General features: G+C 38.2%; 1 protein-coding gene across 1 annotated transcript in view; it reads right to left on the bottom strand.

Moving 5' to 3' along the window:
• FRK (fyn related Src family tyrosine kinase) overlaps positions 1-26,852 on the bottom strand; it is a 169,462-nt gene that overhangs the window by 107,959 nt on the left and 34,651 nt on the right. Inside the window, exon 3 of the mRNA XM_023219032.2 lies at positions 20,344-20,972. Within this exon, the coding sequence (XP_023074800.1) occupies positions 20,344-20,687 (344 nt within the window). The 5' untranslated portion in view covers positions 20,688-20,972. The remainder of the gene's footprint in view (positions 1-20,343; positions 20,973-26,852) is intronic.

Here is a 26,852-nt window from a genome sequence, read left to right as displayed (position 1 = left end):
TCTAAGGACTTGCTTTATGAATCTGGGTGCTCCTGTATTGGGTGCATATATATTTAGGATAGTTAGCTCTTCCTGTTGAATTGATCCCTTTACCATTATGTAATGGCCTTCTTTGTCTCTTTTGATCTTTGATGGTTTAAAGTCTGTTTTATCAGAGACTAGGATTGCAACCCCTGCTTTTTTTTGTTCTCCATTTGCTTGGTAGATCTTCCTCCATCCTTTTATTTTGAGCCTATGTATGTCTCTGCATGTGAGATGGGTCTCCTGAAGACAGCAGACTGATGGGTCTTGACTCTTTATCCAGTTTGCCAGTCTGTGTCTTTTAATTGGAGCATTTAGTCCATTTACATTTAAGGTTAATATTGTTATGTGTGAACTTGATCCTGCCATTATGATATTAACTGGTTATTTTGGTCATTAGTTGATGCAGTTTCTTCCTAGCCTCGATGGTCTTTACATTTTGGCATGTTTTTGCAATGGCTGGTACCTATTGTTCCTTTCCATGTTTAGAGCTTCCTTCAGGGTCTCTTGTAAGGCAGGCCTGGTGGTGACAAAATCTCTAAGCATTTGCTTATCTGTAAAGAATTTTATTTCTCCTTCACTGATGAAACTTAGTTTGGCTGGATATGAAATTCTGGGTTTAAAATTCTTTTCTTTAAGAACGTTGAATATTGGCCCCCACTCTCTTCTGGCTTGTAGAGTTTCTGCCGAGAGATCTGCTGTCAGTCTGATGGGCTTCCCTTTGTGGGTAACCCGACCTTTCTCTCTGGCTGCCCTTAAGATTTTTTCCTTCATTTCAACTTTGGTGAATCTGGCAATTATGTGTCTTGGAGTTGCTCTTCTGGAGGAGTATCTTTGTGGCGTTCTCTGTATTTCCTGAATTTGAATGTTGGCCTGCCCTGCTAGGTTGGGGAAGTTCTCCTGGATGATATCCTGTAGAGTGTTTTCCAATTTGGTTCCATTTTCCCCCTCACTTTCAGGCACCCCAATCAGACGTAGATTTGGTCTTTTTACATAATCCCATACTTCTTGCAGGCTTTGTTCATTTCTTTTTCTTCTTTTTTCTTTTGGTTTCTCTTCTCGCTTCATTTCATTCATTTGATCCTCCATCGCTGATACTCTTTCTTCCAGTTGATCGAGTCGGTTACTGAAGCTTGTGCATTTGTCACGTATTTCTCGTGTCATGGTTTTCATCTCTGTCATTTCGTTTATGACCTTCTCTGCATTAATTAGTCTAGCTGTCAATTCTTCCACTCTTTTTTCAAGATTTTTAGTTTCTTTGTGCTGGGTACGTAATTCCTCCTTTAGCTCTGAGAGGTTTGATGGACTGAAGCCTTCTTCTCTCATCTCATCAAAATCATTCTCTGACCAGCTTTGATCCGTTGCTGGCGATGGGCTGTGCTCCTTTGCAGGAGGAGATGAGCTCTTATTTTTTGAATTTCCAGCTTTTCTGCCCTGCTTTTTCCCCATCTTTGTGATTTTATCTGTCTCTGGTCTTTGATGATGGTGACGTATACTGATGGGGTTTTGGTATAGGTGACCTTCCTGTTTGATAGTTTTCCTTCTGACAGTCAGGACCCTCAGCTATAGGTCTGTTGGAGATTGCTTGAGGTCCACTCCAGACCCTGTTTGCCTGGGTATCAGCAGCAGAGGTTGCAGAAGACAGAATATTGCTGAACAGCGAGTGCACCTGTCTGATTCTTGCTTTGGAAGCTTCCTCTCAGGGGTGTACTCCACCCTGTGAGGTGTGGGGTGTCAGACTGCCCCTGGTGGGGGATGTCTCCCAGTTAGGCTACTCAGGGGTTAGGGACCCACTTGAGCAGGCAGACTGCCCCTTCTCAGATCTCAACCTCCGTGTTGGGAGATCCACTGCTCTCTTCAAAACTGTCAGACAGAGTCGTTCGCGTTTGCACAGGCTTCTGCTGCTTTAGCTGAGCCCTGTCCCCAGAGGCGCAGTCTACAGAGACAGGCAGGTTTCCTTGAGCTGCTGTGAGCTCCACCCAGTTTGAGCTTCCCAGTGGCTTTATTTACCTACTTAAGCCTCAGCGATGGCGGGCGCCCCTCCCCCAGCCTCGCTGCTGCCTTGCGGTTAGATTGCCGCAGACTGCTGTGTTAGCAAGGAGGGAGGCTCCGTGGGCGTGGGACCCTCCCGGCCAGGTGTGGGATATATTCTCCAGTGTGCCGGTGTTATAGCGCAGTATTGGGGTGGGAGTTACCCGATTTTCCAGGTGTTGTGTGTCTCAGTTCCCCTGGCTAGGAAAAGGGACTCCCTTCCCCCTCGCGCTTCCCAGGTGAGGCGATGCCTCGCCCTGCTTCAGCTCTCGCTGGTCAGGCTGCAGCAGCTGACCCGCACGGATTGTCCGGCACTCCCGAGTGAGATGACCCCAGTACCTCAGTTGAAAATGCAGAAATCACCGGTCTTCTGTGTCGCTCGCGCTGGGAGACGGAGACTGGAGCTGTTCCTATTCGGCCATCTTGCTCCGCCCCCCAGAAAATAATTTTCAACTCAAAATTTTATATCCAGCCAAACTAAGCTTCATAAGCAAAGGAGAAATAAAATCCTTTACAGACAAGCAAATGCTGAGAGATTTTGTCACCACCAGGCCTGCCTTACAAGAACTCCTGAAGGAAGTACTAAATATGGAAAGGAAAAACTGGTTTCAGACACTGCAAAAACATAACAAATTGTAAAGACCATCAACACTGTGAAGAAACTATATCAATTAATGGGCAAAATAACCAGCTAGCATCATAATGACAAGATCAAATTCACACAATATTAACATTAAATGTAAATGGACTAAATGCTGCAACTAAAAGACACAGACTGGCAAATTGGATAAAGACTAAACACTCATTGATGTGCTGTATTCAGGAGACCCATCTCATGTGCAAAGACACACATAGGCTCAAAATAAAGGGATGGAGAAATATTTACCAAGCAAATGGCAAGAAAAAAAAGGAGGGTTGCAATCCTAATCTCTGATAAAACAGACTTAAAACCAATAAAAATCAAAAAAGGCAAAGAAAAGCATTACATAATGTCAAAGGGATCAATGCAACAAGAAGAGCTAGCAATCCTAAATATATATGCACCCAATACAAGAGCACCCAGATTCATAAAGCAAGTTCTTAGAGGCCTACAAAGAGACATAGACTCTCAAACAATAATAGTGGGAGACTTTCATATCCACTGTTAATATCAGACAGACCAAAATGAGACAGAAAATTAACAAGGATATTCAGGACTTGAACTCATCTCTTGACCAAGCGGACCTAATAAACATCTACACAACTCTCCACCCAAAATCAACAGAATATACATTCTTCTCAGCACCACATTGCACTTATTCTAAAAGTGATCACATAATTGGAAGTAAAGCACTCCTTAACAAATGCAAAAGAACAGAAATCATAACAAACAGTCCCTCAGACCACAGTGCAATCAAATTATAACTCAGGATTAAGAAACGTACTCAAAACCACACAACTACATGGAAACTGAACAACCTGCTCCTGAATGACTATTGGGTAAATAATGAAATTAAGGCAGAAATAAACCAATGAGAACAAAGACACAACGTACCAGAATCTCTGGGACACAGCTAAAGCAGTGTTTAGAGGGAAATTTATAGCACTAACTGCCCACAGGAGAAAGCAGGAAAGATCTAAAATCGACACCCTAACATCACAATTAAAAGTACTAGAGAAGCAAGAGCAAACAAATTCAAAAGCTAGCAGAAGACAAGAAATAACTGAGATCAGAGCAGAACTGAAGGAGATAGAGACATGAAAAACCCTTCAAAAAAAATCAATGAATCCAGGAACTGGTTTATTGAAAAGATTAACAAAATACATAGACTGCTAGACAGACTAATAAAGAAGAAAAGAGAGAAGAATCAAATCATTTCAAAAATGAAAAAGGGAATATCACCATTGATCCCACAGAAATACAAAATGCCATCAGAGAACACTATAAACACCTCTACAGAAATAAACTAGAAAATCTAGAAGAAATGGATAAATTCCTGGAAACATACACCCTCCCAAGTCTAAATCAGAAAGAAGTTGAATCCCTGAACAGGCCAACAACAAGTTCCAAAATTGAGGCAGTAATTAATAGCCTTCCAACCAAAAAACCCCCAGGACCAGATGGATTCACAGCTGAATCCTACCAGAGGTACAAAGAGAAGCTGGTACCATTCCTTCCGAAAGTATTCCAAACAACAGAAAAAGAGGCACTCCTCCCTAACTCATTTTATGAGGCCAGCATCATCCTGAGACCAAAACCTGGCAGAGACACAATTAAAAAAGAAAATTTCAGGCCAATATCCTTGATTAACATTGATGCGAAAATCCTCAATAAAATACTGGCAAACTGAATCCAGCAACATATAAAAAGCTTATCCACCACAATCAAGTTGGTTTCATCCCTGGGATGCAAGTCTGGCTCAACATATGCAAATCAATAAACATAATCCATCACATAAACAGAACCAATGACAAAAACCACATGATTATCTCAATATATGCAGAAAAAGCCTTCAATAAAATTCAATACCCCTTCATGCTAAAACATCTCAATAAACTAGGTATTGATGGAATGTATCTCAAAATAATAAGAGTAAATTATGACAAACCCACAGTCAATATCATACTGAATGGGCAAAAGCTGGAAGCATACCCTTTGAAAACTGGCACAAGACAAGGATGGCCTCTCCCACCAATCCTATTCAACATGGTATTGAAAGTTCTGGCCAAGGCAGTCAGGCAAGAGAAAGAAATAAAGACTATTCAAATAGGAAGAGAGGAAGTCAAATTGTCTCTGTTTGCAGATGACATGATTGTGTATTTAGAAAACCCCATTGTCTCAGCCCAAAATTTCCTTAAGTTGATAAGCAACTTCAGCAAAGTCTCAATACAAAATCAGTGTGCAAAATTCACAAGCATTCCTATACACCAATAACAGACAAACAGAGAGCCAAATCATGAGTGAACCCCCATTCACAATTGCTAACAAGAGAATAAAATACCTAGGAATACAACTTAAAAGAGATGTGAAGGACCTCGTCAAGGAAAACTACAAACCACTACTCAAGGAAATAAGAGAGGACACAAACAACTGGAAAAACATTCCATGATCATGGATAGAAAGAATCAATATCATGAAAATGGCCATACTGTCCAAAGTAATTTATAGATTCAATGCTATCCCCATCAAGCTACCATTTACTTTCTTCTCAGAATTAGAGAAAAACTACTTTAAATTTCATATGGAACCAAAAAAGAGCCCGTATAGCCAAGACAATCCTAAGCAAAAAGAACAAAGCTGGAGGCATCATGCCACCTGACTTCAAACTATACTACAAGGCAACTGTAACCAAAACAGCATGGTACTGCTACCAAAACAGATATATAGACCAATGGACAAAACAGAGGCCTCAGAAATAATGCCACACATCTACAACTATCTGATCTTTGACAAACCTGACAAAAACAAGCATTGGGGAAAGGATTCCCTATCGAATAAATGGTGTTGGGAAAACTGGCTAGCCATATGCAGAAAACTGAAACTGAACCCCTTCCTTACACCTTATACAAAAATTAACTTGAGATGTATTAAAGATTTAAACATAAGACCTAAAACTATGAAAACCCTAGAAGAAAACTTGGGCAATACCATTGAAGACTAGGCATGGGCGAAGACTTCACAACTCAAACACCAAAAGCAATGACAACAAAAGTTAAAATAGACAAATGGGATCTAATTAAACTGAAGAGCTTCTGCACAGCAAAAGAAACTCTCATCAGAGTAAACAGGCAACCTACAGAATGGGAGAAAATGTTTGCAATCTATCTATCTGACAAAGGGCTACTATCCAGAATCTACAAGGAACTTAAACAAATTTACAAGAAAAAAAACAACCCCATCAAAAAGTGGGTGGAGGATATGAACAGACACTTCTCAAAAGAAGACATTTATGCGACCAACAAACATATGAAAAAAAGCTCATCATCATTGGTCATTAGAGAAATGCAAATCAAAACCGCAATGAGATACCATCTCATGACAGTTAGAATGGCGATCATTAAAAAGTCAGGAAATAACAGATGCTGGAGAGTATATGGAGAACTAGGAATGCTTTACACTGTTGGTGGGAGTGCAAATTACTTCAACCATTGTGGAAGACAATGTGGTGATTCCTCAAGGATCTAGATCCAGAAAAACCATTTGACTCAGCAATCCCATTACTGGGTATATCCCCAAAGGATTATAAATCATTCTACTATAAAGACACATGCACACAAAATATTTATTGCAGCACTGTTCACAATAGCAAAGATTTGGAACCAAACCCAAATGCCCATTGGTGATAGACTGAATAAAGAAAATGTAGCACGTGTACACCATGGAATATTATGCAGCCATAAAAAAGGATGAGTTCATGTCCTCTGCAGGGACATGGATGAAGCTGGAAACCATCATTCTCAGCAAACTAACACAGGAACAGAAAACTAGACATTGCATGTTCTCACTCATAAGCGGGGACTGAACAATGAGAACACATGGACACAGGGAGGGGAACATCACACATCAGTGCCTGTAGGGGGGTGGAGGTCTAGGGGAGGGATAGCATTAGGAGAAATACCTAATGTGCATTAGAAGAAATACCTAATGTGCATTAGGAGAAATACCTAATGTAGGTGATGGGTTGTTGGGTGCAGCAAACAACCATGGCATGTGTATACCTATGAAACAAACCTGCACAACCTGCACATGTATCCCAGAACTTAATGTATAATAATTTAAAAAAAAGATTCCTTGAATAGATATATCTGAGTGCATTATTTTTATTTTATTAACTTATACTACTAGTATACCAGAGGGAGGGAAAGATATTAAAAATGTAGATACAAGGTTTATAATTAAATATTCAAGTACCCCTGACTCAGTATTTCCAAGTTGTGGTCCTGATGCCCCCATAATCTACTGTCCTATATCTGTATTGTGAAGTTTCCTTCACAAACTTCTTCATGAATTATATATATATATATACATTTGCTACCTCTACTTTAAGACCTAGGACTGAACTCATTCTTCCCACAACATGACCTCAAAATGTGAGAGGTCACCCATGAGAAAAACTGATGGATTTTTCTAATACATTTGGGAAGGCCAAATCCGTGGAGCTAAAGATGAACCTTCAAAGTAGCCTCACTCTACTCCAACCTCCAAATATCCAACCACGCAGGGGATACTGAATACCTACCAAATCTGATGCCCTAGAAAGGGCCAAGCCTTTGATAAATCACAACCAGACATGTGTAGTTTTTTTAGGAACCTGCAGACTCTACACAGAGATGAAGGCAGCTGTTTCCCACTGTCTCCTTTTTTTTTTTTTTTTTCTTTTTTTTATTGAGATAGAGTCTCGCTCTGTTGCCCAGGCTGGAGTGCAGTGACTCAATCTCCATCTTCTGGATTCAAGTGATTATCCTGCCTCAGTCTCCAAGTAGTTGGGATTACAAGCGTGTGCCACCATGCCTGGCTAATTTTGTAGCGAATTTTTAGCAGAGATGGGGTTTCACCATGTTGGCCAGGCTGGTCTCAAACTCCTGACCTCCAGTGATTCACCCCTCAGCCTCCCAAAGTGCTGGGGTTCACTGCCTCTTTTGCTTTTGTTTTCTCTCAGCTTTGATTATCAGGATGGACCTAAGTTCCACATGTGAAGCCCTCCCATACAATTATTTTCCTGTGGTTCAACCCAGCCTAAACGTGCCACTGAAGAGTTCCAGACAGAGCAGGCAGTTGCCCTTTATAACTCTCTTTTCTACGGGCTATCGCCCATCATAACTTTATGAAACTGCTTTCAGTGTTACCAAATAATTATCCAGCAAAACTAATGGTCTTTCCCTCCTTCTCAGTAGCTTGACCTTTCTTTAGTATTTAACTCAAAAACTCTTTATTGACATTCTATCTCCTTGCTTTGAAAAAGATGCTTTGATTTGTTTCCACTTTGATGAATTTTTCATCATTGTTTTCTTCAGCGGTCCTTTTTCTTCCCTGTATTAGTTAGGCTTTGCTCCATCACAACTATTTAATTAGCTCATGAGTCTAAAGGTTACCACTTCGGGATAGTATCTACTGATCTTATCTGGGCTTGCTCAGTCAGCTGGTGAGTCAGCTGAGCCAGTAGGACATCTCTTCACATAGTCTCACATCCTCCTGGAGGTTAGCTTCGGATTTTTATGGCAGTTGCAGAACTCCAAGAGAACTAAGAAAGAAAACTCCAATGTGCAAGTGCTTTTTAAGTCTCCAATTTTGTCACATTTGCAACTGTCCCATTGGCCAAAGCAAGTGATTTGGCAAAGCCAAGAATGAATGTGGGAGGAGACTACCCCAAGAATGCAGATGCTAGGAAGCACAAAAAGATGGGACAATTACTACAACTTATACACCACTTACTCATCTAAACTATAGCTATTTAAATCTAAAGATTTGATCTTTGCCTCATTGTTCCTGTTAGACTCTCACTGTTTGGTTCTTAGAATCCTTGTGAAGTCTAAAATATTCTGCAGTTCTTATATTACTGTGACATCTACAACACCTTGGTGTGAATGACTTCAAAATCAATTTTTACAGAATAGAGTTGGCTCTTTGCCTTGCCTTTTGTGTTTCTAAATTTCCTTTGGACATTTTCACTGAGATGTTCTACTAGGGCTTCAAATTCTACATGAACTAAAATTGAATGTATTATCTTCCTCTCTGTTTCAGTCATTCCCTTCTTGTCTGCTTCAATAAAAATTACCATATGAAACATGTCTTTATCTTAATGTTTCACCTGGTCCCAAGTTACATTTTTTGTTGTTTTGAGACAGGGTCTTGCTCTTTCACCTAGGCTGTAGTGCAGTGGTATGATGCCAGCTCACAGTAGCCTTGACCTCTCAGCTCAAGGGATCCTACCACCTCAGCCTCCTGAGTAGCTGGGATTACAGGTGAGCGCCACCAGGCCCAGGTAATTTTCGTATTTTTTGTAGCGATGAGGTCTCGCCATGTTGCTCAGGCTGGTCTCAAACTCCTGGGCTCAAGTGGTCTTCCCACCTCAGCCTCCAAAAGTACTGAGATCACAGGCGTGAGCCATTGAGCTGAGCCCCCAATGTACATATTTTTTATGTCAGTCTCTTTTTCCTCTCCTCTTCTACAACTAATTTGTAGTTTTACTTCTACTATTTACCAAATAAGAATACATCAATTTATTTAAATTTTAGCTTTAATTTCCCTACCCTAAAAACAGTGATAAGAAAATTTGCCTTGCAGAGCTATTAGAAGGATTAAATTAGTTTTGTATGCTTAGCACATTGAATGTTTTCAAAAATGTCATTTTCTTCCCCTTAAGTCTTCTTGATTCTTCATTCTTGGGATTGTTCACATCCCTACACTTCTTTTTTTTTTTTTTTTTTTTTTTTTTTAACAGTACCACAAATTAAAATTAAGCCCTTATAATCTCATGCCATGGACCTTTGAAATAATTTCTCAATACTTCCATAACTAGCTTATCTCTTCTCTAATCCATTCCTACCTCCTCATAGTCTTTTCAAGGCCCTGCTTTCTATCTATTTCTATTTCACATTAGATAAAACCCACTCTTTAAACTATCATACATGCTCTTTTCCAAAACTTGTTCCTGGCTATTTTTCCAGATTTGCTACGCGTTGCTCTTCTCCATGAATGCTTCAACTAAATTCTACAACTTGCCATTCCCTGAATACACTTTTACTTTCCCTCCTGTATATTATTCAAGGAGTTGTATTGAATTGTTCATCTCTCTAAGCTTTTAGAAATTCAGTTCGGTAAGCATTGAGTAAAACTAAATAAGACAGTCGTTCTGCTTCAGGAAATTTACAATGTCAGGAGAAAATAGATGGTCTCACTTTCTGAGATTATAAATTATCTGGGGCACAAACAGTCTTGCATAGTTTCCCAGGCAATCAAAGACTTTTCAGCCTCATAAGACAGAATTTTTATAGCTAGCTGTTATATGATAAAAGTACAGGCTCTGAGAGCAAGCAGATAAATCTCACTTCCATCATTTACTAGTTGTGTAGACTTAAGCAGTTTACTTAAACTCTTTCAGCTTCAGTCTCCTCATCTGCAAATGGGGGTAATAAAAGCATCTGTCTCATAGGATTATGATATAAGACAATGCAAGTGAAGTTATTTGTATGGTAGGTAACATAATGGCAAGCTCTCAGTAAATGTCAGTTGTCAGTGACCACTGCTCTACTAACAATAAATACAAAATCATGAGAAAACAAAACAAATTATGAATTCTTTCCATGAAGCTTAGAAAACGTTTAGGAAAAAGGTCATACGAGCTGAACCCTGAAAGGAAGGTATGATTTCCTCCAAATCAGGACTGATCTCTTCTATTTCTGCACTCATTCTTCCAACTATTTGTGTCTTCATTCATGAGTTGAACATTGTTTTTTTTTTTTTTTTTTTTTTTTTTTTTTTTTTTTTTTTTTTTTTTGAGACAGAGTCTCGCTCTGTCACCCAGGCTGGAGTGCAGTGGCCGGATCTCAGCTCACTGCAAGCTCCGTCTCCCGGGTTCACGCCATTCTCCTGCCTCAGCCTCCCGAGTAGCTGGGACTACAGGCGCCCGCCATCTCGCCCGGCTAGTTTTTTGTATTTTTAGTAGAGACGGGGTTTCACCGTGTTAGCCAGGATGGTCTCAATCTCCTGACCTTGTGATCCGCCCGTCTCGGCCTCCCAAAGTGCTGGGATTACAGGCTTGAGCCACCGCGCCCGGCTGAACATTGTTTTTTACATGCATACTACATGGCAGACAGTTTGTGATACTCATGGCATTTATCAGTATCTGTCTATGCTAACTGAGGAAATGAGAATTAGCTCTTGACATCCTGGACCTAGACTGGCACTTACGGCTGGACCTTGCTGTCTTCTATTGAATGTAAACAATCTTACAAAACATCAACTTCAGACAAGGCCACGCCGTGACTATGATGGATTGAGACAAAAACAAGATCAGATCACTCCATAATCAAGTCTCAACACCAACAAAAACATGGATATTGTCCATCCTAAAAAATGACCAAACATCTACTTATCTTGGCTAACCTGAGTGACTGATGTTTCTTGACCAATTCTAGGTTTATTCCCAAACTAGTCTTCCATCTTTCTCAATAAGATTTATTAAATACCTAATTATACAGTTATTCCCATTTCTTAACAGTATCCAAAACAAAGCAATGCCTGCTTCCTTAAAATCTCCCCAAAGTCACATCCCCAGATCTAATAGTGGGTCCTATCTAACACCTTCTTACTGAGGTGCTCTACTCTTCTCCGTGTGTGTGTTCTCCTTCCCTGCAATGAATAATAAAACACTACAGCTGTGTTCCTGATGCACTTTTGACAAAGGGCATTGTCACAACATTCTTGGCTTGCTAATCTTACCTGCTGAAACTGTAAAATTCTCTGGAGAATAGCATTGTCTTATCAATTTTCATGTCTCCCACTATACAAAAACAATGTCTTTAATAGAGTAAATACACACAAAAAGTTTGTTGAATGGATAACTGAATCTCAATAGAAACTATTTTCTTCAATGACCAGAAATGGTAAAAAGACACTGGAGAAAGTGTCCTGAATCCTGCTTCTCAGATGTGCAACTGGGAGTATCCAGAAATTATGCTCTAGCAGTGACTTTGCAGGCAGCACAATGCTGGAAGTTGCAAGGTGGCGTCTTGGTATGTCAGAATTAATCATTATTCAGAAATGGTAAAAAGATATACGTGAGATCAAACTAGCATTACAATTACCTTATATCTATCAACAATACTGGCCTTTTAGAGGAACCTTAAAATGGGATTCTTCGGAATCATCCAAATCATGCTGCCAATGTGGTATGCAACATTTGTGTTAACAGGAATATTTACTGTGAAATAGTATTCTAAATGTCTTTCAAGTAAGATACCTAGTATAAAGTTCAAAAGTTCCTATTAATTTATTGAATTGCATTTTTATTTTACCCATAAAAAGGCACAGAAATCATGAAAAAAATATTTGAGAATTTAGTCTGAATTTAAAGGCACTATAAAACATGCCATCTGAATATTAAAAAGACATTAAAAAATTAAAGAATCTGACATGCAATCAACTCAATTGGTAAATAGAAAAATACTCAACTAAAAATCGTTGTAGAAAAAAACGGCATCATGACAGAAAGATATTTATTACACAAGGGACAGTCTATGACAGTATCTGAATTTAGCCAAATAAGCAGAAAAGTAGGTGATCCAGAGTATATGATCTACATTTGCATCTATGCATTTTAGCAAATTTCTTCTGTTACATTAATCTTCAAGGGAACAGCCATATAAACTAATACTAAAGTTTCAGTCTTTAGGAAAACAGCTGTAAGGAACCCTGCAATATCATTAAAACTGCTATTAATCTGTATAACTACCTTCCCTAGGGAAACGGGCTCAATCTTTTCAATGCTAAGAAGAGCTAAGAACCCATATTTAAAATGGGAGTCAGAGAATGCTGCAGAGAAATTAGTAGTTAATTAGTGAGAAAACTAGTAAAAAAAAGATAAAATTATTTTTTGGTAATGTTAGAATATACAGTAAAAACTATTAATATTCAGTAAAGAGTCAGGCTTTCAGCTTATGTAAGCTGAAAAATATTTCATATACATAATAATTAGAAATTATGTATATTGAGCATAAAAACTGAAATTACAAGTCTGGCCCCACAACATTAATTCTGTAAATTGGATTTAGATTTGCTGTCCATTTAAAAGCTCTGGCCAGTAAATCCTCTACTTTAAATATAACCATAATATGGTTTAATATGTGTATATGTGATTTTTAGATGCCATGTCAATGAGATTTACAGTCTGTTCCTGACTTGATATTCAGTCTACATTACAAAGAATATTTGAATTGGTCTATGACCCTTAAGTATTTTCTCCCCGGGGTGGATTAGAGCAACTAGTTTCTGAGAACCTGGGAATTATGCTTTTATGACTGTGAGTCTAACCAAAAATTAAGTCGTGAGCAATTTCATTGAGAAATGAATAAAAAATATGCCTTTAATGTAGAATTTTCTGGTAGGTAAAAATGCAATTCAGAGGGAACAGTTAAAGAAGAGGTGGCTCTGTGGGCTGCTCTTTAAAAGACCTGAGATTTGTAGATAAGCAATCATTCATTTAGTTATTCATCTACCCAATCAGTGCTTACTATTCTTAGGTATCACACTAAGCTCTGGGAGGAGCAATTGCTCACCTTTCCACTACCCACACCCATAGTTTATAGCACTGCAGAAAACAAATTAACAGTAATGACAAAGGGTGCTAACAACTCTAGGCAGGAACACCCAATGTAGTCTGGTATGTCAGGAAAGGCTTGGGAGGGAGGAACAAATAAGGTGAGACTTGAAGGATAAGTTAAGCTGGTCAGGAAAAAAAAGAGGAAGGAGAGAGTTACAGGCAGAGAGAATAGCCCATCTGAAGACCAAGGCTGCAGGTGAGGGAGGGAGCAGAACTCAAGAAAGATACTCAATGTGCAGGACATCTGTTATAGGGAAAGAATATTGTGAGCTCAGACTAGAATGGGGGTGTAAAGTATGATCCATTTAGACAGAAGTAAAAGAGGAGCTGCCAACTAAATGAAACATAATATTTATTAAACCTTACTGTGTGTCAGGTTCTCTACAGTGCACCCTTTCTGCACAGTCTCATTTTATATCACATAATGATCCTATAAGATAGGTGTCACTGTGATTCCTATTTAACAGATGAGAAACTGAGGCAGAGGTGTCAAGTAATTTGCTCAGACTCACAGAGCTAAGACATTAGAGAGTCAAATTCAAATCTAGATCATCTGAGCCTTTATTTTATGTTCTTAGGCATAACATAGGCTAGATCAAAAAGGGTAACCAGCATTATATTTCAGTAAAACTCTATACCACTAATGTTTGGACCTAGTTGAAACATTCAGCAGAAGAACCCAAAGACTGCTCTGATTTATATTGTCCATATAGATTCTCACAGTTGTATTGATCATTAAAAAATCTGAAGGGAACTTTCTGAGCTGCAACAAGAATTAATTGAGGCAAAGTTTTGTTTGTTTTTCCTCTTTTGATAGCCTCAAGAGCTACATTAACAAGAGCAATGAAAGTACGCAGCATATATAGTAGCTGCTAACAGAATTTAGTCCTACTTTACTGTATAGAAGGTTGTGTCTACTTTGACAGTGTCAGTTTGGTGAGATTCTTGACTTCTATTCATCAAAAAGCAACACTAGGATGTATCTGCAGAGACAAACCATGGATTTAAATTAATTCATTTGAAAAAAAAGTAAACCAATTTGAATCCAATAGAACATTTTCTTCTCAAAGAATAAATCTGATCAAGTTAAAATTTGGGTTCTAATCTTTAAGACTGGAGCTCAGTAGTTAATGATTTATTTCACTCACATAAAATTTTTTCCATTGTTAGTAATTTGTAGAAAACCTGAAAAGAAAAACTAATCATACTTTTACTAAAAAGAGTGTTTCTGAATGACATATTGCAATTGGAACTTTTAAGGTATTATCCATGTTGCTACTTTTCCTAGAAAAGACTCCTAACTCATTTTAATGATGCCATACTATGTCACTTCATTGGTTCTCAAAGGTACTTTGAGATGCACGTAATCAAGTTTTACTGCTATTAATTACTTTACACAGCTATTAATTAAACTTCAACTGGGATTTTAACATAGTTGAATTGGTTGCTCTTTCTTCACATCTATGATTTTGCTATTATTTTTATAAAATATATTTTAACTTAGTAGTTAATTATTATTTTCTTAAAAATAGTGGCAATTTATGCAAAAATTTATTATATAACAAATTGAGTTAGAGTGATATTAACATAAATAGTACAATTATATTAACATGAAAAGTCATATAATATTATACCTGAGATGAAATTTTTTGATAAATTATTTTAAAAACGTATTTGTCATATTCTTATTTTACATCATCATAAATAACATATGATGAAAAATAACTCAAAGGATGGGGACAGTAATGCTAATTAATCTCATGGCATTTAAATATGCTTTTGGTTGACTTAAATGATTTGTGCTAAAATTTTTATCTTGATTCATCCAAAACACTTGCTAGACAACCATAGTTGGATATTTATAATATATTTATAATGTATTTTACTTATTATTTATATATATAAATCTCTTTTTATTTAGTTTCTAAAATTATAGTAAGTATACTTTGTCTTAGAGGAGAGAACCCAGAAATGCCAGGCATTCTTTTCAGGCATTTGTTACTAGGTATTATTTTCATTTTGACACATGGGCATTTAGTCTTCCTTGAAAACTTACACAAAGGGAACACAATAAATGATCTAGATAAAGAACAATTGTGGAACTGATTGCACACAGGTGATTTTTAATGATTCAAACTTCTCAAAGAAGATAACATCTATATGTCGAGTGGATTATGAATATTCTGATGACTTTTAAAACGTATTAAGGGTAATGTTAATTTTTAAACCACATTGTTTCTATAGCTATAATTAAGTTAAGATTCAAAAGCTGGTCTCGTATCCCAGAGGAGAAAGAAATCTGCTGACATTTAAGTTGAAAATGATTAGAAACACTATGTACAATTTGTATTCAATAATTATTAAATTCCACAGTATTCAAATGACAAAATAGCAAAGCCTGACTCTATTTTAAAACAGTGATACAAGAATCTTTCCAAGAATATACCACTTTATTTCACCATGCTGCTTTCTTCAAGCCCAACAATGGCAATCATCATAGGTTAGATAAAATCTTCAAAGAACTCTAGTCTGACACACTAAAGGGGAACGCAAGTAGGAAAATATGGCCTAAATACAAGGAGGAAAATCCTATTACTTTTATACTTCAGAACATTCTAACATTTTTATCCCATAATTATAAACTACCAACAAAACTACAAGTTACAAATATTTATTATTGCTTTCTTTTTCAAGGAAGCCACTGAAATGATGAATAGATGAGAAATTGGAAATTAACTACCTTTCACAGTAATAACAGGAGAAGAAAAACTTTCTACAAAATCCAGTACTTCGCTTCTTCCCCTGCTAAAGGGCTAACAAGAGATACAAAGACACCATTGCAGGTCAGTATGGGTGGCTCCTCTAGCCCTCCTACCCACGAAGGTATGCCATCCTCAAATTTAGGAGGCAGAAATAAACTTCATGACCTTTATTGTTTCACATATAAGTGTGGAAATATTTCTTAACATAAAGCCAAATTTTATATATAAACAAAGCAAATACTAATTCCTCTGACTTTGCTGAGTCATTCACTTAGCACAATACTAGGCCTATAGAATGGACTGACTTAAGACAAAATTATTGATTCACAAGTAAGAATATACATAAGAATATGACCTAGAAAAATGTGGAGCTTAATAAACAATAAACTTTAGAGATCATTCTAGCGATCTAATTTTCTTAATAGAACTTTCATTTATGTCTTTGAGAAGCGTATGGAGTCAGAAGTTCAGCAGCACATTTCATTGTTGTTATCATAACTTAAACTTAACATCCAAAGGGGAGTCAAATCAGTTATCTCAACTGCTGCCCTTGGCTTGCGTGATCAAGTTGGCAAAGCAGAAATCATCAGTGGCTGGCTTATGTGGTTATGTCCACCCTATTCCCCTCCTACCAATCCCCTTTCTGGGAGATTAAGTGGATCTCATCTCTGATCCTAGTTCAATTGAACACAAAAGTATGTTAGAGAACACCTAAGGTACACTTAAACAATTAAGCAAACAACTGTTCATTTTGGTTTGTTTTTGTTTTTTGGTGCGGGGGGGTTCGAGATAGGATCTTGCTCTGTCACCCAGGCTGGAGTGCAGTGGCACAACCATAGCTCTCTGCAGCCTCAACCTCCCAGGTTCAAGCAATCTTCCTGCCCCAGTCTCACTCTCTCGAGTAGCTGGGACTACAGGTTTGTGCCACCATGCCTAGTTAATTTTTTAAATTTTTGTAGAGACTGGGTCTCACTATGTTGTTCAGTCTGGTCTTGAACTCCTGGACTCAGGTGATCCTCCTTAGGCAAAAAACTTTTTAAACTCTTTGCTGATAAATGATGCTGCGTGCAATATTGTTGCTGATCATTTTGCTTTTTATCAATATTTTGTAATATTTGAATTTTTTATAATTAAAGCAATGAAATGTAAAGCCATGACTTTTGGTTCTAATATTTATGTTATTTCCACATGACTATTTTTATGTGAACTTTATATCTTTAAAAACACCATGAATAAAATACTAAAGAAAGTTCTGATTAATAAGACCTTAAGGATAAGGTTTTCGAGGGATTTCACATCGAAGATGTTGAAGGAAAAGACTCATCTCTAAAATGAGCTAGGAATAAATTCAAGTTGAAGATAAGATAAATTCAATGATTCTTCATAAAGACAAAATAAATCTTCAAGATTTGGTTTACTGTATCACTTAGTGTAAGATATTCAGTAAAGGTGAAAAGCATTTCTAAGTGGAGTAAGAATTAGTAAATTAGACTTTTTAAACAACAGTTTGTTTTTCAACATCTCTACTTCCAAATATAAAGAAAACAAATAAATAAACTGCAAACTAAAGCCTTAAACTAAGTTTCCCTGGCACCAATAACTCCAGAGGTATTTGTAGTTTTTTCTTACAGATCCAAGTCAAGAATAAAGACATAAAAACACAAATACTAACATACGTTGCATTAAACTAGTCTAATGAGGAATTAGACGACAGCTTTCATTGGTTTCCCATTGCCTACTCATCCCATACATGTGGATATAAACAACAATGTTTCCTTAAGTCTATTTACTGAGCTCATGATTTTAAAAAATTACATTAATTTGCACATTCATGAGAAAAAAATACACTTTTGAAAAAATTCACTGAAGAAAAATATTAAAATAAGGTGTTTATGTATAATATTTCAAGTGTTAAAGTACTGTGTGAGCCACTTGGGCACGCTCACGCAGAAGGCTGTTCAGTAAAAATCGCTTCTATATGAGATGGAGGGGAATTCTAGAAGCTACAGCTACTTGCACTAGGAGTATTGAAGCAATTTTGCCTCCTGGTGACAAGAAACTTCAGAAGTAAGCTAGGTTCACAGGTGAAGACTGTGGTGTGCACTTAAAAGAAAAGAAGTAGCCTGTTCCAGCCAGGAGGCAGAGTATCAGCATCTTTTGGGCATGATGTTTTTATTCCAGTGATGTGAAGATCCCGAGGAAAGCTAACTACAGAGATCTAGAATGGTAGTGACAAGTAGGAATGCTGCTGAGAACCAATTCCAAGAAGAAAGGTCAAGGTAATGTGCAGAGGGAAAAAATATTATTGGCTACAAGTGGCCCTGAGAATCAAAAATAGCCATAATAATTTAGTTGCTTTATTTTGTGTTTGTAGGCAAAGAAAATCTAAATTAATAAGAACACTGCTCTTAAGCCTTTTACCCAGAATATGATAACTTCGGATTGCTTGACTTGTTTCAGTCAATTTGCTTTCTTCAGCATTTCTCATACAGTCAAGCATAAATGCAACTGAACCACTACATATGAACATAAGAGCTCTTGTTTCCAGATAGTCAGGAAATCCACTGGTCTTGGCAACCCCAAGGAGTTGCAGATGAGGAAACTGAGGTCCTAAGTAGTTATATGAGTTGAATATATTTAAAACTAACAGATTATGAATTCAAGGCATGAAACATTAATATATTATTATTATTCTATACATGTTATGCCAAATATAAAATATGCATAATGCCATATAGGACATAGAAATCATATAGTAGTGAAAACACATAAATGCACATAAGTGTATCCAATGTATAAAGATATTTCCTGTAGATTATAACAGAAAGCAAATGTTCACACAGGTGATCTTCCCACTTGATAACTGATCAATTCCATTCATCAAAAGTATATTTCAATTCCTTTCTATTTAAGCATAAATTAAGACCCTTCTAAACATTTATAGGCTCTTGGTGTTGAAAAGAATCTCAAAAATCAAAAATCATCCAACCTCCCTTCATATGTGACGCATGAGTTTGGAAAGTAGCAACAATGCTCTATGGCTATTTATTATTATTGTATTCCCTGGACCAGTAAGGAATTGTCACATAAAAGTAAGAAACACTTACATGAGAACATAAGAGAATCTCCAATGGTTTCCCTATTAAGAAACCATTCTATAAAATGAGTCCATTTTCTGAGAGACATTCCCAGTCTAAGGTTTCACTGGATCCAAGCAGCAATGAGATCAGCACCAATAAGAGTCTCCATTTGCTTCCCAACCCACCAGACCCCAAGTATACACTGTCAAGACTATGCTTTATTCACTTTGTGTTCAGTCACCACTAGAATAACCTCCTTTACCCTCCCCGACTCAGTCCACTACTGTCTATGCCTGGCACTTGGAGGGGTGGTAGGTGGATGGATGGATGTGTGGATGGATGGATGGATGGATGGATGGATGGATGGATGGATGGATAAATAAGTACGTAAAAACTTTCCTCTTTTGTTCCACTATAATTTATATTTCATTCAAATACCACGATAAAGTCTTTATCTCCTCTTCTAAGGAGATGTTGTCATTTTTCCTATCAAAACTTAGTAAATGTCTGTAGCTGGCCAGTTTCTAATCATAATAAAAACAAAAAGATATCATAATTTGGGTAGCATATCTCAGGACCTGGGAATTTTAAAAAAAAGTCTATATCATGATTTCACTGAGAACATTAGTATCATCTAAGTGTTATCTTCTACGTTAGCCCTGTGCATTCCCATCAGAATGAAAGGGATTAGGATGAGAGCTAGGGCTAGAGTTGATATATTACCCTGGAATGTTTCAAAAGTTTTTTTAAGAAAAGGATCTGAAGTTTAGATTTGAGAGCATCCTTAAGGGAAGTCCTATAATTTACCTTCAAACAAAATGCAATTTTGTTGTTAAAGTGAGGCACAAGTTATTTCACAGCCAAAAAGAAGGTAAGAGTATTAAACACATCCTTTGTTTAATGTTGAAAATACACCCTGGGCCTGTGGGTGTACATACTGTAATTGAAGTCATCTCAACAACAATTACCCGCCAGTTTCACTCTCACTCAGCAGGGGAGGTGTGTTTCAATTAGTGGTTTCTTGCCAGTACTTCCTCATACTTTCCTCATACTCTTTGGGCATTAGGGGGTTGTAGAGAAGTAGAAAGGAAAGCTCATTACCCAGCCCTCAGACAGTTCAGAAATTAAATAGAAGTTTGTACTACTCACGGCTCTGCCTGTAGGCTTCTGTCCTCAGCCACGTAGTTAGAAGGAATATAGCCCTGTAGTTGCTGACTGGAGCCATCTCGCCTTTTCTCCAAGTGTCTGGCAAACCACCAGCCCTCATGCGAACTGTCCAGAACTTGAAGTTTCTCACCTGCCCGGAAGCTCAGATCCTCAGCAGTCCGAGCCTGGTAATCAAACAAAGCCACAAAGTAGTGGCCATGCCTCTGTGACTGGGGAGAGCAATGCGCCCCAGGATTTTCAATCACCGTTGACTTGTCTGCCTCCGCCGACAAGCAGGGGAGATAGGATTCTAGGTACTCCCAGAGCCTCTGACAGATGTTGCTCATTGTGCCTTGGTGGGGAGAAGAGGAGCAGGGCTTCTCCCTCTCCCCTTAGTCTCTGGATCCACCTTCTCTTCCTTCACCAGGCAATTTTGAAGTCAGCACCAACTCACCACACTTTGAAGAGTATGCAAAGTCCCACTTCAAATCAGTCCAGCAGCTGGGTTGCAGCAAGTCCTACCTGGAGAGACTTACCGGCTTGCTTTCTGTGGCCGGAGCTGCTACTCCCAAGCAAAACTGAGCAGGAGCTGGGCAGCTGCTCAGTAGGAAGGTGTCTTTTCTTCGTATCTGCTTAAGAATCCCACAACAAAAATTAAATTAAATTAAAAGGGCTTTATTTAGACAAATATCTGAGAACAGAATGGTGCCATCTTGCCTTTTGTCCTAATAAAAAGTTAGCAAGAGGAGGCTACTAACCCCTGGTAAAACCTCCACATCTTGCTTTCGCCAGGAGCTCTCCCCCTGTTTCAAGTCTGCTCCTGTCTTTGGACCAGTCCGGATCTCGACAGCTCTCTCCTTTTTGCTAATGAATAACCAACCAGCAGAGGTTGTTGCCTTTAACATTCTGAGCTATGAACAGACTGTAATAATTTCCCCTTACTTCCTGGTTTCTTTCTGTGATCTAAATGGGATTCTGACTTCTTTACCCCTCCCATCTCCCACACCCAAGATAGACCAGATCCTTTACCAAACTGTTAAAGCAGCCACCAAAATCTATATTCCTTTTATTTCATCCTGGAGAAACAGGCTAGCCCAGGTAGCTTTTTGTCTTGCTATGTTCCCAACACTGAAATTCACGGCACAGATTTTTTTCCCCCACAAATAGGAGTAGAATTATTTTGCCACCACTAGGGGAAATTTAAAACGGCAAATTATTTAGGTATTTCTTGTTAGACACAGAGCAATTGGAAAAGAACCATCAAGTCACTCCCTTTTCTCATTACCAAGAATAGATTTTAATAGCTTCAAAGAATAGTCACAGTCTGGAAAAGTAAGAAAGCAGCTGACTAAAACGCTGAGAACCCAAAACGTTGCTTTTTCCCACAGACATTTAATTTCCTATCCTTCAAGTACTATTTCGGAAACACACACACACACACACACACCACCAACTAAGTGACCAGTAGAGAAAAAAAAGAGTAGGGCAGAGCGCTCTTTGAGCACTGCTGTGGGGGCTCTTTCTGCTAAACTTTGACCTCCAGATCTATACTAGTTCTTGCTAACTTTCTTGGCAAGGACTCAGGAACTAATGAGACTGACACCAGGACAGCCATCTCTAGACGGGCAGTGGGTTTTGCTTGACCTTCCCTAGTTCAGGGCAGCTGTCTCGCAAATATGTGCCCTGGATCACAAAAACAGCTGGACAATGAGTCTGGCAGTCATTTATACTAGTAGACAGCATTGCAAACTTGTTTATGATATGCCACTGATTTCCCTATAAGACCTTTTTTTAAATTTCTTCCTTAAAAACAATCTTTCTAAATGTTGTGAGATCCTTGAACCTGGCTAACCTATTCCTAGTACAAGCTCATAACTTCTGTTCTTTGTCAAATTGCAAGGCATTTAGTAATCAGAATAATCAAACTCAAGAAAAATAAAGAAAGAAAATCAGAGAACCATGGCATCAGCCCAACCTGCTATTACTTTGTGCAAAAATCAGTCCATAGCACTGGACAGATCAATTGGTAAAAATAAAATCTTGTGTTATGCTCCCAAGTTTCTCCAATCGTCTTTGGAGTCAGAGTACAAATAACAAGTTGACAGAAGTAGAAAAGCCAAAAGCTGAGCCCAGTTTTTGTTGTTGCTGTTGTTGTTTTGTTTTTTAATGAGATGAGACCTAAAATAGAATGTATATGTAATTTTATATTATACACAAAACAGAAAATATATAATATCAAATGACCATAAAGGACATTTTGTTCCAAATACAATAATGGATGTAAAAGCATAGGATTTTATTAGCGCCCCTGACAGAGGCACACATGCTGAAGTCTTTCCTGAGACATCTACATGATCTAAAAATGAAAAAAAAAAAAAAAAAAGATTTGGAAGCAGCCCGGGAGATGTATTGAAACCCAATTTGTAAGTAGGGTTTTAGAGTTTTGAATTGTGGGAGTTCTAAATTCGGATATGCCTTTGCTATGGTTATGACAAGGCATTCTGGAAAAAGACAAAGCAGCAGACCTGCACACCACAGTCACTGAGCAAGTGAGTGAAATTCAAAAAGCGGCCAACCATCCAAAGATGTCAGGTGGGCAATGGCCTGAGAACGCAGAGCCAAGCGGTGGAAAGAGAGGGTTTCTTTGTGTCGATAGTACCAGAATCCTCCAGTCACCCAATCTCAAAGTCTTGCAGTCATCTTTCATTTGCTCCCTGGTTTCTTTGAGCTAATCAATCACTGAATTCTGCTCAGTCTTCCTTTTCATTTATTCCACAAACTTTTTTTTAAGCTCCTTCTGAGTGACAGCTGGGCACCAGACAGAAAACAGAATATTCTTTCCTAAATTATTCCAGAGGCCTCCTAACTGATCTCCCTTCCTCCAGCGTATTCCTGTCTCTGGCTGTTCCTGCACACCAAGATGAGTGGTGTTCATAATAGTTTATAGAGCAGTTTTTATAATAGTAACAATGACTGAGGTGATAAGACAGTCCTAGTCATTCCTAGTAAAAGTAAATATCTGTTTGGAAAGCTTTCTATGTGCCAGGCACTGTACTAAGAATGTTAGAAATAAGATCCAAGAATTCTACTCCAGGGTATGTATCCCAAAGATTTGAAATCAGGAAGCCTGAGAGATATTGAACTCCTATGTTTATTGCAGCACTATTCACAACAGGCAAGTTATGGAATCAATCTAAGTGTTCATCAATCGATGAATGGACAAGAAAATATGGTATATATACACATTGGAATTCTATTCAGCCTCAAAGATGAAGGAGAAGAAGGAAATCTTGTCATATGTGACGACATGAATGAACGTGAAGGACTTTGTGCTAATGAAATAAACCAGACATGGAGGCAAATACTGCATGTTCTGGCTTATATGTGGAAGCTAAAAAAAATCCAACACATAGAAGCAGAGAGCAGAATGATGGTTACCAGAAGCTGGGGAATCAGGGGAACGGAGATGTTGGTTGAGGGCTACAATGTTTCAGTTAGACAGGAGGAATAAATGATAAGTATTCCATTCGAGACCATGGATATGTTAATTAGCTTGATTCAATCATTCTACACTGTATACATGTATCACAGCATTACTTTGTACCCCATAAAATATACAGTAATAATTTGTCAATATCAGGTAAACATAAGAGAATGTTACAAATAATATATCATTTAATTCTCACCAAATAAAAAACAAGGCCTACAAAGAAGGTAGTATTAAAAAAAAAAAAAAAAGTATTTTAGAGAAGAAACTGAGACCGAGAGGCTAGGTAATTTGTCCCAGGTCACAGAGCCACCAAGTGGCTAACCATGAGTAACATTCTGTTCTCAATATGACTCCAGAGCCTGACAGTATATAAATCCTCAGTTTTGCTGACGCTAAAAGTATCTGATATTATTATTCTATGTAAAATTCTGGAAGAACCTCCAACACATTTGGAATAAACCTTAGTTTTACAGCATGACACACAAGGCCCTGCTAACGTCTCCAATCACGGTTCATCACTCCTGCACACAGGTCCTCTGACATAGTGTGCAAGTGACCAGCAGTTCCTGAGGTCCTCTTCCCTGCTGGACCTCTGCATCCTCCTCTACCTTCTCCCCTGATGACTTCCTTGACATTTTTCAGGTTGGGTTCATGCATCGCCTTCTCTGTCATAATAGATGAAAAGCCTCTGTGCACCCCTAAATTCAGGCATAAACTTCTACTTGGTTTGTTGTTGAGCCCTTCTTGGTTCCCTATTTGTTTTCCAAGGAGAATAGAATTCCCTTCTCCGAACCTTTAGTGTCTTGTACAATGTCCATCATGTAAATAATAAGTATTTGATGAATTAAATAATTAACACAGAAATAAAAAGAAACAGTGTGGGAGAGACAGAGATAAAAGCAGGGAGGAAATAGAGGGAGGGAGGAAGAAGCCACTGGGGAGAGATAAACATTTATGTGAATATTCATGATTCAGAGTGAAAGTTCTATAGTGTGAAAAGAGCCAGAAGCACCGAGGAGAGAATACATTCTGTCTATTGCTTCTCAGTCCCTTTCTTTCCTCTCTTATTATTCCCTGAATGTTAGATTCCTTTGCCAGCCTCCTAAACCAGTTTTCCCGCCTGGAGTCAATTTTCTTCTCGTTCTTAAAGCCACCACATTAATCTTAATCACTCTCCTACACAATAACCTTCAACAGATCCTCATTGCCTGGAAGATATGACTTGGAATTCAAGGCTAAGGAATTTGTACTTTATCCAAACTTTATCAGATGTACCCTTTCAACACCCCCTCCATTATGGCTTTATGTTAGCCAGACTGGTTTATTAGATCTCCCATATGCCTCATCTGCTCCCACATCTGAGCCTGTATCCTTTGCCATTCTTTTACTCAGTATTCTTTCCACTGCTAACTTCCCATCCCAGTAAGTCTACTTACTCCTGCCTGCATTTCAAGGTCTGAATAAAAATCCCTCACCTCCTTAGACCGTCCTTCACCATTCTAGTCAAAAAATCACCTCTGTCTTCCTTGAATTGTCTAGCTCCCACAATCCCCACTCCTAATATACACAATATTAAATGAATTGAACCATACTCCTATACCTGGTATGCTGAATACTGCTACAGAAAATCCCACAGCTATTCAGTTTTATAGTAGGACAAAGTAATCATCCCCAACTCCTGCTAGGCCTCAGCACTAGGCCTTGGAGAGAGCGATCATAAAGGAAAATTGGACTCTGTCTCCCCAACTCACACAGTGACGTATTCCCCCATACACAGAAAAGAGGATTATATCCTAGGCAGCCACAAAAAATAAAAACAAAACTCTCCACCACATAGTCTTCCTCCAAACTCTTGCTGCGAACCCATATAATCTGCAAACGTGCACTTCTTCTTCATACCTGTTGACCTTTGCTCAAGCCCCTTCTTTTGCCTGATGTGATAACCCCAACTTCCCTTTTCCTACATTAACCAACTTCCAACTTATTTGCCAGATAAACATAGGTTCTTGTCTGTCTTTTCAGAATAGAAGAAAATGTGTCTGTCTTTATTAATTCTTTCCCAATCACTTCATGAGACAGAATTGACCACTCTCTCATTTGTGCCCTCCCAGCATAACCTATACCCATTCTTGTCATTTATTCCATGTCTGTCCTACCAATTGATTCTAATCTCTTTACACACTTAATGTGATGTTTTTGTGTTCCTATATTGACACAATGCCTAACACTTAATGGGCACTAAATATACATTGAGTGAAATCTAATGAATATCATTCATCTAAAACACAGTTTATTATATCTTGTGTAGTCTAATATCTGCTTATATATAATTGTGTTGTTTCCCCAAGCATATTGCCCTGTCTTTGAAGACAAGTTTATGTCTTATATTTCTCTGTATCACAAGGAAAATCTAGAATCTGACATATGCATAGGAACTCTCCCTACTTTCACTTTTGTTCGATTGCAATTGTGATGTTTAATACACAAGTGTCAACTTGATTAGATTGAAGGATGCAAAGTATTGATCCTGGGTGTGTCTGTGAGGGTGTTGCCAAAGGAGACTAACCTTTGAATCAGTGGGCTGGGGAAGGCAGACCCACCCTTAATCTGTTGGGCATCACCTAATTGTCTGCCAGCAAACAAAAAGCAGGCAGAAAAACATGGAAAAGCGAGACTGGCCTAGGCTCTCAGCCTACATCTTTCTCCAGTGCTGGATGCTTCCTGCCTCGAACATTGGACTCCGAGTTCTTCAGTTTTGAGACTCACACTGGCTCTCCTTGCTCCTCAAGTTTACAGACAGCCAATTGTGGGAACTTGTGATCATGTAAGTTAATACTTAATAAACTCCCCTTTATATATATATATATATTATATATATATACACACACACACACACACACATGTGTGTGTGTGTGTATCCTATTAGTTTTGCCCCTAGAGAATCCTAATACAGCAACCTATTCTCCAAATGGCAGCCAAAATAATCTTTGTAAAATATCAATCAAATATGTGTTTTTCAATA

This window comes from Piliocolobus tephrosceles, chromosome 5 (assembly GCF_002776525.5).
Source record: "Piliocolobus tephrosceles isolate RC106 chromosome 5, ASM277652v3, whole genome shotgun sequence".
Classification (NCBI taxonomy): Eukaryota; Metazoa; Chordata; class Mammalia; order Primates; family Cercopithecidae; genus Piliocolobus; species Piliocolobus tephrosceles.
This window is presented reverse-complemented; position numbering and strand designations above follow the sequence as displayed.